Below are 14809 nucleotides of genomic sequence, written 5' to 3'. Positions count from 1 at the left end.
TTACTATGTCGAAAGGATTGAAATTATCAAACTACACTTTAATAACAACATTTCAGAAACATAAAATCACCTGTACACTAATTTTGATTTGATATTACTCTTAAATTTCACACATGCAGCAATGTAAACATACTCATTACTGTGACTGCTTTTATATAAGCAACAAGTATACAGAGACACATTTGAATTTATAACTTAATGTATAAAAAACAACAGAAGTGGTGGTCACAGATTTATAGCATTTTATAACATGAAACTGGAATTAAGATTAAAATGGGTAACTTACTACAGATATATTTTCCTTTTCTGATTTCTTGCTCTTCTTTGTTTTCTTTTTCAATGAATCACCTTGCTCACTTTTTTTCTTCTTCACCACATTTTTGTCTGAAGAACTAGAGCTATGTGATTCTTTCACTTCCTGAAAACAAAATTATTCAGTCATAATTTGCAGTTCTGAAATATATACACTGAAGAGCCAAAGAAACTGGTATAGGCATGCTTATTCAAATACAGAGATATGTAAACAGGCAGAATACAGCACTGTGGTTGGCAAGGCCTATATAAGACAACAAGTGTCTGGCACAGTTATTAGATTGGTTACTGTTGCTACAATGACAGGTTATTAAGATTTAATTGAGTTGAACATAGTGTTACAGTCAGCACATGAGCAATGTGTCACAGCATCTCTAAGGTAGCAATGAAATGGGGATTTTCCCATACTACCTTTCACAAGTGTACTATGAATATCAGGGATCCAGTAAAACATCAACTCTCCGACATCACTGTGGCCAGGAAAGATCCTGCAAGAACAGGACCAATGAGGACTGAAGAAAATCATTCAATGTGACAGAAGTGCAATCCTTATGTAAATTGCTGCAGATTTCAATGCTGGACTATCGACAAGTGTCAGCATGCAAGCCATTCAATGAAACATCATCGATATGGGCTTTCAGAACTGAAGGGCCACATTTTTACCCTTGATGTCTGCATGACACAAAGCTTTATGCCTTGCCTGGGCCTGTCAACACTGATATTGGACTATTGATGACTAGAAACATGTTGCCTGGTTGGTCAAGTCTTGTTTCAAATGGTATGGAGTGGATGGACGTGTACAGGTATGGAGACAACCTCATGAATACATGGACCCCTCCTGTCAGCAGAGGACTGTTCAAGCTGGTGGAGGCTCTGTAATGATATGGGGACTGTGTAGTTGGAGTGATAAGGGTCCCCTGATATGTCTAGATATATGTAAGCATCCTGTCTGATCATCTGCATCCATTCATATCCATTATGCAAGGCATAGACTTGGTCAATTCCAGCATGACAATGTGACACCCCACATGTCCAGAATTGCTAAAGAGTGGCTCTAGAAACACTCTTCTGAGTTTAAACACTTCTGCTGGTCATCAAACTCTCCAGACATGAACATTATTGATTATACCTGGGATGCCTTGCAACATGCTGTTCAGAAGAGATCTCCACTCTCTCTTACTCTTACAGATTTGTGGATAGCCCTGCAGGATTCATGGTGTCAATTCCCTCCAGCACTAGTTCAGACATTAGTTGAGTCCATGCCACATTATGTTGTGGCACTTCTGTGTGCTTGCAGGGGCCCTACACAATATTAGACAGGTGTTCCAGTTTCTTTGCCTCTTCAGTGTATGATTGCTAGTACTCAAATCATACTCAGAAAATGTACATTGAAAGATATTTGAAATAATTTGAGGATAATGTAATGTAATACACTTTCTGGTGAAACTTCAGCACATGTGTGTGAAAGTTTAAAATCTTAAGTGTTTTCTATAAGGTAAAACAATTGTCTACCTTTTTTCATAGTGCAATTCTCTAGGTAGACACAAATCTAATTTCCTTAGGTCTCTAAACATGGAAATGTACAGAATAAATCTGGCTACTTACAGATATGCACAAAAGGTATGATACTGATATTCTTTTCTAGAATTTTTGAAAAAGCTATTCATTTAAGGCATGGTCCCTCTTTCTGTACTTTTAAATATCACAGTCTGGACTCTGTAATACTGTGCCAACAATTTACAGTGTATTCACATTGATTGACAGCACTTGAAAAATACCCAAATTGTGAAAAATTATCATCTTGTATTTTTCGTGAAAAATCAATAATATATTTCTGTCACATAAGGATTTTTGTTGTATAAATAAAACATATTATTACTGTTTTTATTGATTTCTATATAGAACAAAACATGAGATGCATGTTCCTTATGTACTTCCTGCAGAATGGACAAATACAAGAGAAAGGAACAATCATTTATAAGATTTTATATGGATCAATCTTGGATTATCAAAATTACATTAAATTTTATTTATTTGAAGAATGATGATTCATTCAAGGTTTCTTTCGGCAGCAAATCAATAAACTTGATTGAGTATGCAATATGGCACTCTCCTATCATGTCCAAATTTGTGTGCACATCATCAACAGCCACTGTGAAACCAGTAGCCACTCATCATCATAAATGAATGCAGACACATTATCAAATTGACCAAAACTACTAAAATGCATGCATTCTTTTACTAATGGGAATATTAAGAATTTACACTCCAAATTCCCCTTTAAGAACATTACCCCAAAAGAATTTTCAGTCTCTCTTTATGGTATTTGACAGCTCACATGCAACCAGTTTATGATTTCCTTTCCTCTGAATTCATAATTGTTTAAATAAGAACTTATATTTAGCATATATTTTGTAGGCAAATTTTCTTTTAGATTGTTGGTTTGCTCAAGAAAAGTAATCAATAATCAGGTTGTTATTCTTAAGTCTTTCCCATTGACGTGTTGGCATCTTGAGGTGTTGAGTATTCTGCAAGATATTGGTATCACCCATGCACAGTGTTTTGACAATGTGATTTGTTGTCTTCATCGTGCACTACTTGAGACTGCTAATAGTATGAAATGGGTCTACTATTTACACTTATTGCCTCCCACCCTCTATGGTTAGTTCTGGGCATTCCATTCTCACTAGGAACATCCTGAGATGTTCTGTCTTCAGTCTGCTGCACCTAGTCATGAGCTGGTGTTCTGCTTTTGGTCCAGTGCACCTGACAGCAATCCGATGTTCTGTTCTTGGTTCAGTGCACTGTTGCTCTGTCTGTGATTTGTTCTCCATGTCCACATTCTCTGTTCTTCTATTTGTTGAATTCCTTTGCTTCCACCATTTAGTTTTAAGTAACTGCAGTGCAGAATTTCAGGTTTTGCTGAGTTGGTAGCCAATGTCATGATTCATGTGGTTTTTGAGCACCTTTATCTCTATTGACTCTCTTATAACACTGCCCCAGTATCTGGGGTCTGTGTCAGAACCCTCATCTTTTCATAGTTCGTGGAATGATTAAGTTCCTGACAATGCTCACTGAAAGCTGATTTAGTGGCCTGTCCCAGTTGGGCATGCCTCCAATGTTCTTGGCATCTGATGTCCACTGTCCTGGTTGTTTTTACAATGTGTGATATGCCACACTGGCAAGGAATATTATAAATTTCTGGTTTTTAAAAGTCCTAGTCATTTTTCACATTTCTAGTCCTATTTTTAGTAGGTGAACAGAACACATACTTAATGTCTCAGCTCTTGAGAATCCTGCTGATCTTGGCAGACATAGATCCCGCATTGGGCAGGTAAGCTGCAGTCCTTCTTCACTTTGCTCTTCTTCTCTGTTATATGGCGAAAAGCCTTCTGAATATGTTTGATCATGTATCCATTTTTGCAGAAGACTGAGTGTAGATGCTCTATTTCTGATGTCAAACTACACTGAGACCAAATGACCCATCTGCTCTCCTTTTGACAGGTACATCCAGAAATGGCAGCTGACCATTATTATCCAGTTTCTTAATGTATTTTGTATTTGGGCAGCATGAGTTAAGATGTTCCAGAAACTCACAGAGCCTCTCCTACCATGAGGCAAGATCACGAAGGTATTATCCACATACCTGAAGAAGCATGTGGGTTTATATCTAGCTGTCTCTTATGCTTCCTCTTCAAATTTCTCCATGAACAGATTGGCTATCACCAGTGACAGGGGCTGCCCATGCCTGCTCCTCCTGTCTGCTTGTAATACTGGCCCTCATAGAGAAAATATGTTGATGCCAGTATACACCTGAACAGGACCATCAGAGCATCATAAAATTCCTCTGAAATCAGTTCCAATGAGTCATTAAGTGGTACCTTTGTAAACAGGGATTCCACATCAAAACTAACCATTACATCAGATTCTGTGATAAGTGGCTGCTTCAGATAATGCAAGAAGTCTTCTGAGTTGTGGGTGTGGGGAACTCTAGTTATGATTCATTAACCATTTAGTCAGTCATTACATACAAGTATTCTGGTGTTATACAGTGCAGACTTACTATGCCAAACAGTCATATAGGTTCAGCACTGTGGCAATCAAATGGCATGCTATTATACATTGGTAGAACACTGGGAAATTATAGTTGTTCCGCTAACAAGACTGAAAACAAAACACTTGTGTGACCCATACTTGAATACTCCTCAGATATGGGGCTGGACTAACAGGGGACTTTGCGTTTTCTGCCCGCTTCCGATATGAGTGTGTAATCTGCAAACATAGCCAAAATCATCAAAAGTCAGTCACCAAACAAGGGTTGTTATCCTAATAGTGGCACGGTGTATCTGGTAGTAACTCATGTGATATACTGTGCAAGACTGAACTAGCGACTGCCTCGCCTCATTCCCAGAAGAGTGGACATGATGTGTCATGTGTGTCCCTGGCTGCGATCACTGCTTCCAAGATGAAATGCTTCTGAGCTCCAACTGATACCCACCATTGACAGGGATTAGGGCACTGCATATAGGGCATTTTGCTCATTCATGGCATGCATGTGTACAAATGCTTGAAGTGAGGAGGCTATGATCAAACGTGGTGCCGTGATGAGGCGAGGGCAGAGGCCACCCAGTCTGGCGTGCTCACTGCACTGCTCTTGCAGCCATTTAAGTTTCAGCTTTGTGTGTCTGCATGCTGATGTTGCTCCTGACATACTCTCATCAGTTGATGGACCTAAACTCACATCACTTTACTTACGGTGTAGACATATATTCCTTGGTGGTAGTGTCTAATGATAACATCACTGTGATCCATAAGAGAAAATAGCTTGCTTTATGCAGTACAGTAAGGTAAAATATGAAACTGTTTGGAGTTTCACAGGAAAACTATGTAACTATCAACTTTTGTTGGTCTTGTAATGAAAAATCACATTGCTGTTTCTTATGACACTATCTGCTTTATTGATTCAAATGTATATACGTGAAATTGACCACCTGAAAAATCAGAAATCTAACGGGAACAAAATTGTCTGCAAATTATTCGCTGTTATCATAATTACACTGAATCGACTCATTTCGGATCAAGTTTGCTTTGTCTCCCTAGCACCGCTCAGATGAATGGGTGTCGAAATACCTGACAGGTACGAGGGCGGCACTGAGGGTGTTATCAAACTGGGGAGTCTTACAGAGACCCTTTGCTGTTTTATTGATGCACATGTCAACATTGCACTCCTCCATGGTCATGAGATATGAGGGCACGAAACAGGAGAGCTGAAAAAGCATAAACACCCTTTTCTGCTTTGGAAAATGTTCAAATTTCGTCGAACAGTTTTGAACGGTCGCCAGAAGTTGCACATTGTATACCAGAGCAAAAACTGCGGCTTCGCTACACTCAAAATAGAATAGAATAGAATAGAATATTCTTATTAGCCTTTCAGTATTTTTCATACAACTGGCTTCGTCAAAGTTTACAGAGGGTTTTAGTTTCAGTACAATATTCAAATAGTTACAGAAAGGGGAGAAAAGGAACTAAAGACCGTTACTTCAGCATTATGTAAAACAATGTTTTATGCAGGAATTAAATACACACATAAGAAAAGAATCACTGTAAATAACTAGCTTATAAAATATCAAAACATTTTCTTCATAACTTAGGTAAAACATATATTTTGATGATTAGTTTCTAAGAATTCTTCAGTTGTATAGAATTTGTTGTTTTTTAGCCAGGTTTGCAATGTATTCTTATATTTACTTAGTGGTACTGTACGAGCTGAGCATGCTAACTTGAAAAATTTTATGCTTAAGTACTTATAGTTATTATGGACTACAGCAAGTCTTGTGGAAGGCAAGTCCAGCAGGTGACTGTTTCTTGTACTGTGTGCATGCACATCACATCTCATGTTCAATTTTTTCAGACTTTCTCTGGCATATATTAAACAGTTATATATTACAGGCTTGGCACTGTCATTACGCCAAGAGATTTAAAATAATTTCTGCAGGACTCTCTGGGTGCTAACCCTTCCATGCACCTGATTGCTTTCTTCTGCCATCTGAAAATACATTCAGCCCCTGGGGAGTTACCCCAAAGCAATATTCCATATTGCAGTTGGGAATGAAAAAAAGCATAGTATGAGTGGAGTAGCAATTGCTTGCTCACACTGTTTCTTAATTTATACAATAAGAAAAGTACTCATGCTAGTTTACTACATAGATAATTGGTGTGTCCTTCCCATGAGAGCTTTTGGCCTATGATTAGTCCAAGTAATTTCACTGTTTTGTTTTCATTTTTAGTTACTTTGAGATTAAATATTATTTCTTCTGTTTTTGTTGGATTTATGCACAGCTGGTTAGCCTGACACCAGTAATTAGCCATTTGCATCATTTCTCTATTTTTGTCCAGTACACTCTGTAAGTTCTCTCCTGTACTTATTAATGTCATATCGTCAGCATATAGTATGTTCTTACACGGTATGTAATTCGAGAAGTCATTAACATAGACAATGAACAGAAAAGGTCCAACAATAGAGCCTTGGGGTATTCCTCTTTCTATAGGGAGTATTTCTGACCTCTGCTTATTTGCATATACAAGTTGTAATCTAATAGTATTTTAACTTTTTGATGAGTATGTCATGTGACACCGAGTCAAATGCTTTACTTAGGTCAGTAAGTGTTCCAGACATTGATACCCTTTTTTCATACCCTTCATAAACATTGCTCACCAAAGCTTCTACTGCTTTTACAGTTGATAGGTGTGACCTGAAGCCAAACTGTTGTTCATTTAAAATTTTGTTGGTTTCAAAATACCTGTATATCTGCTTATGCACACAATTTTCCACTAACTTGGATATGATTGGTACTATTGAAATGGGTCTGTAGTTATTTGGGAGGTTTCTTTCACCTTTTTTATGAGTCAGATCACGTTGTCCCTGTTGTTGACTGCACTGCGAACTCTCGTTTTCGCTTGCAGAATGTGTGGGAATCAACGCGCCACGGAAATGGTAGTTTCATTGACGCCCTGTATGCCACCTACCTAGGGCTTTTCGTGTCGATTCTGACCGGTGGGTGTCTGAAATAATTTGCTCGGCCACACATAACAAAACGGTGTGACTTCAACGCTGGGCGTCGCGGTTATGAACCCCATCGCAAAGGTGTCAAAAGAAGGGTTGAAATGTAGCTAAGAAGGGGTGTAATGACTTTCCCATCATGTGACACGTCCACGATGGCGTTGGACAGAATTGTGGTGAGATTCAGCGCCAATGTGGCATCATTAACCCACCTTACATTTCACACGAACTTCTGAGCTGTAGCCTATTTTTCGCGTGTGTTGACACGTTGCTGTTTGAAGTGTCGCCAAGCTCGAGGGTGACGTCGCAGGGGAGCCACGCTTTTGCACCATCACAGAGGAAGGTTGTAGGCACCTTTGAGCCAAATTCGGTGATACTTTTCTGCGCAGTGTAGAACCGCTTTTCAGGGCAGGAACTATGCATTATTCAGCCCCTTACGTATCCACCGCACATATATTTCACAGGTAAAATTAGGTAAAAATCAGTTCGCACAGTTGAGGACAAGTATTCGTACTTCCCAAGCTTTATCTGTGAATGGAACAGGAAGAAACCGTGGTACAATAAAAAGTACTCTCCCTCAAGCACATCACAGCTATTCGAAGAGTACAGATATAGAATACTTTCAAAAGAAGTGCGAAACATGTAAATCCCTTCACCCATTTATTGTTGAAAATCAAGGTGCATGCTTTTAATAAACCTTCATCAAATATGCATAAATTTGTTTTGGAGATAAATCATACGGAACTTACAATTTTATGATTGTATAGAGTTCCACTTCATCCATTTGAACGAATCATGCACAACAAGACGACTTTAAAAAGCAATATAATCAAAATTATTCTGTATGTCAAACCGACACTGCATTTACAGTGTGTAACACAATTAAAATAAATCACTGGTGTATTTGTACTCTCTGTGCCAGTCTAATAAATTTTTACTTAGCACTCTTAAATGCAATTACTCTTCTATCCCAGTAAAAAGCCAGTTATTGTTACTTATTTAACAAAACTGCTAATTCATTCCTAATTGCTCCTGATGACGAAAACTAATTAATGAAATTTTCCAGTGGAATTGTTAAAGGACAGTTTCTTTGTATTTTGTATACATTACCACCCTAATGACAAGTTTGTCCGCAGCTCGTGGTCTTGCGGTAGCGTTCTCCCGAGTTCGATTCCCGGCGGGGTCAGGGATTTTCTATGTCTCAAGATGACTCGCAAGCCGCCGAAGTGGCGTCAGCTAAAAAGGACTTGCAATTTCGGCGGCCGAACACCCCGCATGAGGTCTCCCAGCCAACAATGCCGTACGATCATTTCAATGACCAGCTGTAGTTTAACATTGCTACCGAAACGTTCTTGGCCGATTTACTCAAAAATTGCAGAAAATTCTTGACAGTCTTACTTCAGATTTTTGACATTACTCTCATAAACGTTCGAACAGACAAAGATTTTAAAGAGATATGGTATATATACATAAAAATTATACATTTATGTGAAGACAAGTCGTAGTTTAACGTTGTTGCCAAAAATCTCGAAACGTTTGTGACCAATTTACTTCAAATATTTACATGATGCTGTAATAAACATACACACGGGCATACAATTTACTTCAAATTTTGACACGATAACGAGATAAACTTTCGAATGGGCATAGGCTACACATTTTTAAGTGTACATGATACACATATACGGTATATACCATATACAGGGGAAAAGTTAGTAGCAAAAATCTCGGAGTGTTCTTGGTCTGTTTACTTCAAATTTTTAACGATACTCTAATAAACGTTCAGGAGGAGGTAGGCTACATATTTTTAATATATATGGCACCGTATGTAATACATAAAGGGGAAACACTGTTAGCAAAAATATCAAAATGTTCTTAACCAATTTACTTCAGCTTTTTGCTCGATACCCTAATGAATGTCCGGACGGACGTAGGCTTGATATTTTCGTGGTATATAAATTAACTGCCAAAAAAAATTAGTACACTCTGAAAGACGAAACCGATTTTGATACGATGACGACCTAGGGGATAGAAGGTGTACTGATATGGTTTCAAGGTCGTCCGCCAACAGATAACCAAAGTGCCATGTGTGTCTACCCTTCAATAGGGAAAGCTCACATACAGAAGGCGCAGTATGCTGCAGAAGTGTAAAGCAAGCAGGCTACCATGCCGTGGAGATGCACTCGTGCTTCCTGTAGCCAACTGAGCGAGTTTGAAAGGGGTCAACTTGTGGCCTTCCGAGTGGCGGGATGGTCCTTACGTAGAACTAAGTTGGACGTGCTGCGTCACTTGTGCAACGATTCTGCCATCAGTGGCCACGCGAACATTCTCACACCCCTAGACGAGGTTCTGGACGTCAACGCAGCACAGGCGCGCGACAGGATCGTCGTGTTGTAACGGCAACAGTGACAGATCGTACAGCTACTATAGCACAGATAAAGAGGGCTTTTGAGTCGAGACGGGTAACACGAACTGTTGCGAACCGGTTATTATCAGTGTGGGGCTACGTGCACGCACGCCTCTAGCCCTTCTTAGACTCACGCCACAGCATCGACGCGCAGGACTCTACTGGCGCCGTCAAATGATCACTTGGAAGATGGAAAGGAGCGCCGTGGTCTTCAGCGATGAAAGCAGATTCTGCCTGCAGACAAGCGATGGTCGTTTGTGCGTACGACGTAGACCTGGTGAGCACTGTCTAGTAGAGTGCATTCGTCCAAGATATGCAAACGCGATAAGCTACATCTCTCGTTCACCTTTGGTGTTTCTGGAGGGAACGCTAGCCAGCACTCGGTATGTGCAGAATGTTGTTAGATCCGTTCTTTTGCTGTTCTTGTAACAGAAAGGTGACGTGTTGTTCCAACAGGATATTGCTCACCCACACACTGTGCGTGAAACACAGTGTGCTCTGCTAGACTTGCAGCAGCTTCCCTTGCCATCATTATCTCCAGACTTAGCTCCAATGGAGCACATTTCGGATATGATGGGACGAGAAGTGACTCGTCAACCAACAACAGGTCGAACAGGCGCGGCATAACGTAAGCCAGGACAGTATTTGCCATCTGTATGATCGACTGGATGCCGGAGTCGATATCTGGCACTTCAGAACCGCTTGTGCTTTTGATCTGTAAATGTAATCATTTCATGTACTCCAAATGCACTATTGCAACAATAAATCATGAGTGGATTGGAAACTTCTAAAAGGCTGTAGGCTACTATTTTTTTTCTCTGATAAACTTTCAGATCGACGTAGCAGAATTTCAAATCGTTTTACGATGCTCTAACAAATATTTAGACAGACATTGTCTGTAGATATAGTTTTTAAATATATGTAACATACAGATATATATTTTATATATAATGGGGAAATGTTGTTAGCAAAAATATCGAAAAGTTGTTGATCGTTTTACTTCAAATTGTTACACAATAATCTACTAACATTCAGACGGACACAGGCTATATTTTTTTAAAACAACAATTAACAGTTTCCTGTTAAAACCGTCTGCGAGAAAGAAAATTCTGTGCTGTGAAAATGTGCGGTTTCATTGTTCTTCTCGCAGTCAGTTTTACCTTAGATATCAGGGCACTGAAACCATTAGACAAATTGTTTCTTCCATACATAAATTTCTCCTGTCCGTGGTTCGTGGTCTTGCGGTAGCGTTCTCGCTTCCCGCGCATGGGGTCCCGGGTTCGATTCCCGGCGGAGACAGGGATTTTCTCTGCCTCGAGATTACAGGGTGTCGCAAGTCACCGTAGTGGCATTAAAGAACTTGTGGAGTGGCGGCCGAACCGCCCCGCGCATTGGTGCCATTATCATTATTATTTCTCCTGAAAGATAATTTTAAACAAAAATTGTATACACAACAGTGTGCTGTTTTAAGAGGAAAGGGGAATGTTGTACATATGGCTTATCGACTTATGTCTAGAGTACTACTGTGGAATCTGAATCACCAGAAATTTTTCAGTCTTACCCGTCCACAGATTAAAACTATAAGAAATATTGTTATTGAAGCTACTATCCTCACAGATTCTCCTGTACCCCTTATATTAATGATCTAAACCGATTTACCCATTCATTTAAATTGGCTTCATTTCCCAATAGCCGGCCGGTGTGGCCGAGCGGTTAGGTTAGGTTAATTGCCGGCACGGTAGCTCAGCGTGTTCGGTCAGAGAGCTGGTTGGCCTCTGTAATAAAAAACTGAGTGGAAGGATCAACGAAAACGAACTTGACCGTATGTCATGTGACGTCCGCAACGACCAAACACATCGATAAAAAAAATAAATAAAAAAACGGTTCTAGGCGCTTCAGTCTGCAACTGCGCCACCGCTACGGTCGCAGATTCGAATCCTGCCTTGGGCATGGGTGTGTGTGATGTCCTTAGGTTAGTTAGGTTTAAGTAGTTCTCAGTTCTAGGGGACTGATGACCTCAGATGTTAAGTTCCATAGTGCTCAGAGCCATTTGAACCATTCCCCCCCCCCCCCCCCCCCCTCCCCAATAGAGGTTTCCTCTGCAATAACAAACTCAATGCTGAAGGTCAGATAGAGGGGGAGAGGGGGAGGGGGCAGAAAATGGACAGAGAGAGGGAGGAGAAGGGAATTCCGACGCATATGTAACAGTTACGAAGCATTGTCGGGTTCGTTAGTTTTGTGACAAAAACAAGCTGGTTAAGTGTAATACTCGCTGTTATCTGGACGACTTATTAAATCTGCAGACAGGAAGAGAGACCAGCAAGGTATCGGAAATAATTTCCATCAAATAATATGGAAACATTAATAAAAATAAAATTATTGCTGCAGGCTGTATGTCTTGACGTAGGTAGGACGTTGCTCCAGAACATTCACCTCAGAGATCACGCGGCCTGCCCACGATATAAATAGACGTTGCCTTACAGCACTTCTCACGTGTCTGACCCACCCAGTGCTTGCCGCATTTACTCCTGTAGCAGAATTCTGATAAAAGGTTTCCAAACGTACAGCGAGTATAAACGGACAAATTGTCCGAGAGTAATGTCTCTCAACCTTCAGAGATATTAACATCTTGTTCTTTATTCCGATACATGAGCCGGCTGAAGTGGCCGTGCGGTTAAAGGCGCTGCAGTCTGGAACCGCAAGACCGCTACGGTCGCAGGTTCGAATCCTGCCTCGGGCATGGGTGTTTGTAATGTCCTTAGGTTAGTTAGGTTTAACTAGTTCTAAGTTCTAGGGGACTAATAACCTCAGCAGTTGAGTCCCATAGTGCTCAGAGCCATTTGAACCAATACATGACGCCACTTCTCCAGCATTCTTGACAGTGGAAGCATAAGTACCTGTCAAGTTCGAGAAAGAGCTATCACGTAACACATACACCAACACCAATACAAGGAAACACTACACCTGAAGACATTTTTATAGTTAAAGAAGACTGCCCACACAGTCAATTAAATACTACGTGGTTATAACTTAAGTGCAGCTACTCACAGAAGACCAGTTTGGGCTGCATTTATCGTATGACGTCAAAACTTGGTAGATCTGCTAATGTGTTAATACCGAACCAGTTTACGCTGGAAAAAATTAATTTCAGTTCTGGGCACCAGGTATTGTACACTGGTTGTACGACGGTATGACATCCACGGTGTTATTTGACAAGGCATAACAGTGAACAGTATGGCTATCGAGAAGAGACCGTGCGCTATTAGTGAAACTGTTTTATGTGAACGGCAGCAACTACAGTGCTACATTGAGAGAGTTCGGCCGATTGAAAGGTCTGAGGAGAGGCTTTATGTTATTAAATGGTTCGAAGAAGATGATAATGAAATTTGAAAACACGGGTGAGGTTTTCGTGGCACCTGGATGAGGAGGTCGACTTATACTGATGGAAGTTACTGCCGAGTTTACTGTTGCTGTAACTGAGCACGCAGTATGTGCCCCAGGTAGTGTTGGCGCTCGTGCAGTTTCAAGAGAACTGTCCATCCCATGGTCAACATTATGGAAAGTTTTATGGTCCGTTTTACACTGTTACTCGTACAAGGGCTTAGGCGATGCAGCAAGTGAAACGTCACGATCCGCAGCAACGTTCTGAATTTGCTTTTTGGTTTATGGGCAAGGAGGGAGGGGGTGGGGGCGGAGGGAGCGGCTCGGATTGATGTTGATATGTGGCTGGGCAATATTCTATGGAGTGACGAGACACATTTTATAGAATAAGGTGCAGTGAATACACAGAACTGCGGAATATGGGGTACTGTTAAATCGCGTGTTGTGCACGAAGAGCCATTGCACTTGCCATATGTGACTGTGTGGTGTGAACTCATAAGCACCTTTATTCTCGACCCATTCTTCTTTGAAGAGAATACGTCTAGAGAGCATGTCAGGTCTACCGTGACGTCTACACGTTATCAAGGAGGACGAGGAGGAGGGAATTAGTGATTACCTTCCCGTCGACAAAGAGGTCATTAGACACGGAGCACAAAGTCGGATCGGGAAAGGAAGGGGAAGGAAATCGGTCGTGCCCTTCAAAAGGAACAGTCCCGGCATTTGCCTGAATCGATTTAGAGAAGTCATGGAATAAAATTAATCAGGATGGCCGGACGCGGGTTTGAACCGTCGTCTTCCCGGATGCGAGTCCTGAGTGCTAACCACTGCGCCACTTCGCTCGGTTACACGTTATCGAGACCTCCTTGTACAGCATGTCATTCCTGCTTTGGAAGAACGTAACTGTGTGGAAACCGCTATTTTCATGCGAAATGGGGCAACACCTCATGACGCTCGCCTAGTGGGCCGCGCGGGATTAGCCGTGCGGTCTAAGGCGCTGCAGTCATGGATTGTGCGGCTGATCCCAACGGAGGTTCGAGGCCTCCCTCGGGCATGGGTGTGTGTGTTTGTCCTTAGGATAATTTAGGTTAAGTAGTGTGAAAGCTTAGGGACTGATGATCTTAGGAGTTAAGTCCCATAAGATTTCACACACATTTGAACATTCGCCTAGTGGAGGCTTACTTAATGCGACATTCCACGAACCTGTTATTTCCAAATGTTTTCCAGATACGTGACCTGCAAGATTACCTGATCTGGATCCATGTGACTTTTCGCAATGGGGATACCTAAAAGAATGCATTTACCAGAGACACGTTCGGTCTCTACCTGATCTGAAGGCTTGGAACACATTGCTAAGATTCCATCGGAACTGCTGCGAGTTAGTGTTGGTCACGTCGTCTTACGGATGGACCAAATCGTCGACTTTTCCGGTGCTCATACTGAACAAATTGTGTAAACGGCGCTTAATAATGAAGTCAACATTATGCATTTCACACTTGTTTGAACTTTTCTGCTCATGTCCTGTTCCTAATCCATTACAATGGAAAGATTTCTATGGCTTTCACAGCACCAGGATTGCACCTACTGTCCAAAATTGGAACTAATTATTTTTCCATCGTAAATCCGTTTCACATTAACGCATTAGCATATGT

At 40.9% G+C, this 14809-nt stretch overlaps 1 protein-coding gene across 5 annotated transcripts in view; it reads right to left on the bottom strand.

The window, feature by feature from the left end:
• Positions 1-14809, bottom strand: part of LOC124556772 (LIM domain and actin-binding protein 1) — a 222180-nt gene that overhangs the window by 135632 nt on the left and 71739 nt on the right. For all 5 annotated transcript variants that reach the window (XM_047130782.1, XM_047130783.1, XM_047130784.1 and 2 more), the window contains one exon: positions 287-418. In XM_047130782.1, the coding sequence (XP_046986738.1) occupies positions 287-418 (132 nt within the window). The remainder of the gene's footprint in view (positions 1-286; positions 419-14809) is intronic.

The sequence above is a fragment of the Schistocerca americana genome, chromosome X (assembly GCF_021461395.2).
Source record: "Schistocerca americana isolate TAMUIC-IGC-003095 chromosome X, iqSchAmer2.1, whole genome shotgun sequence".
NCBI classification, from domain to species: domain Eukaryota; kingdom Metazoa; phylum Arthropoda; class Insecta; order Orthoptera; family Acrididae; genus Schistocerca; species Schistocerca americana.
The sequence above is the reverse complement of the archived record's forward strand: the minus strand, read 5'-3'. Positions and strand labels throughout refer to the sequence as shown.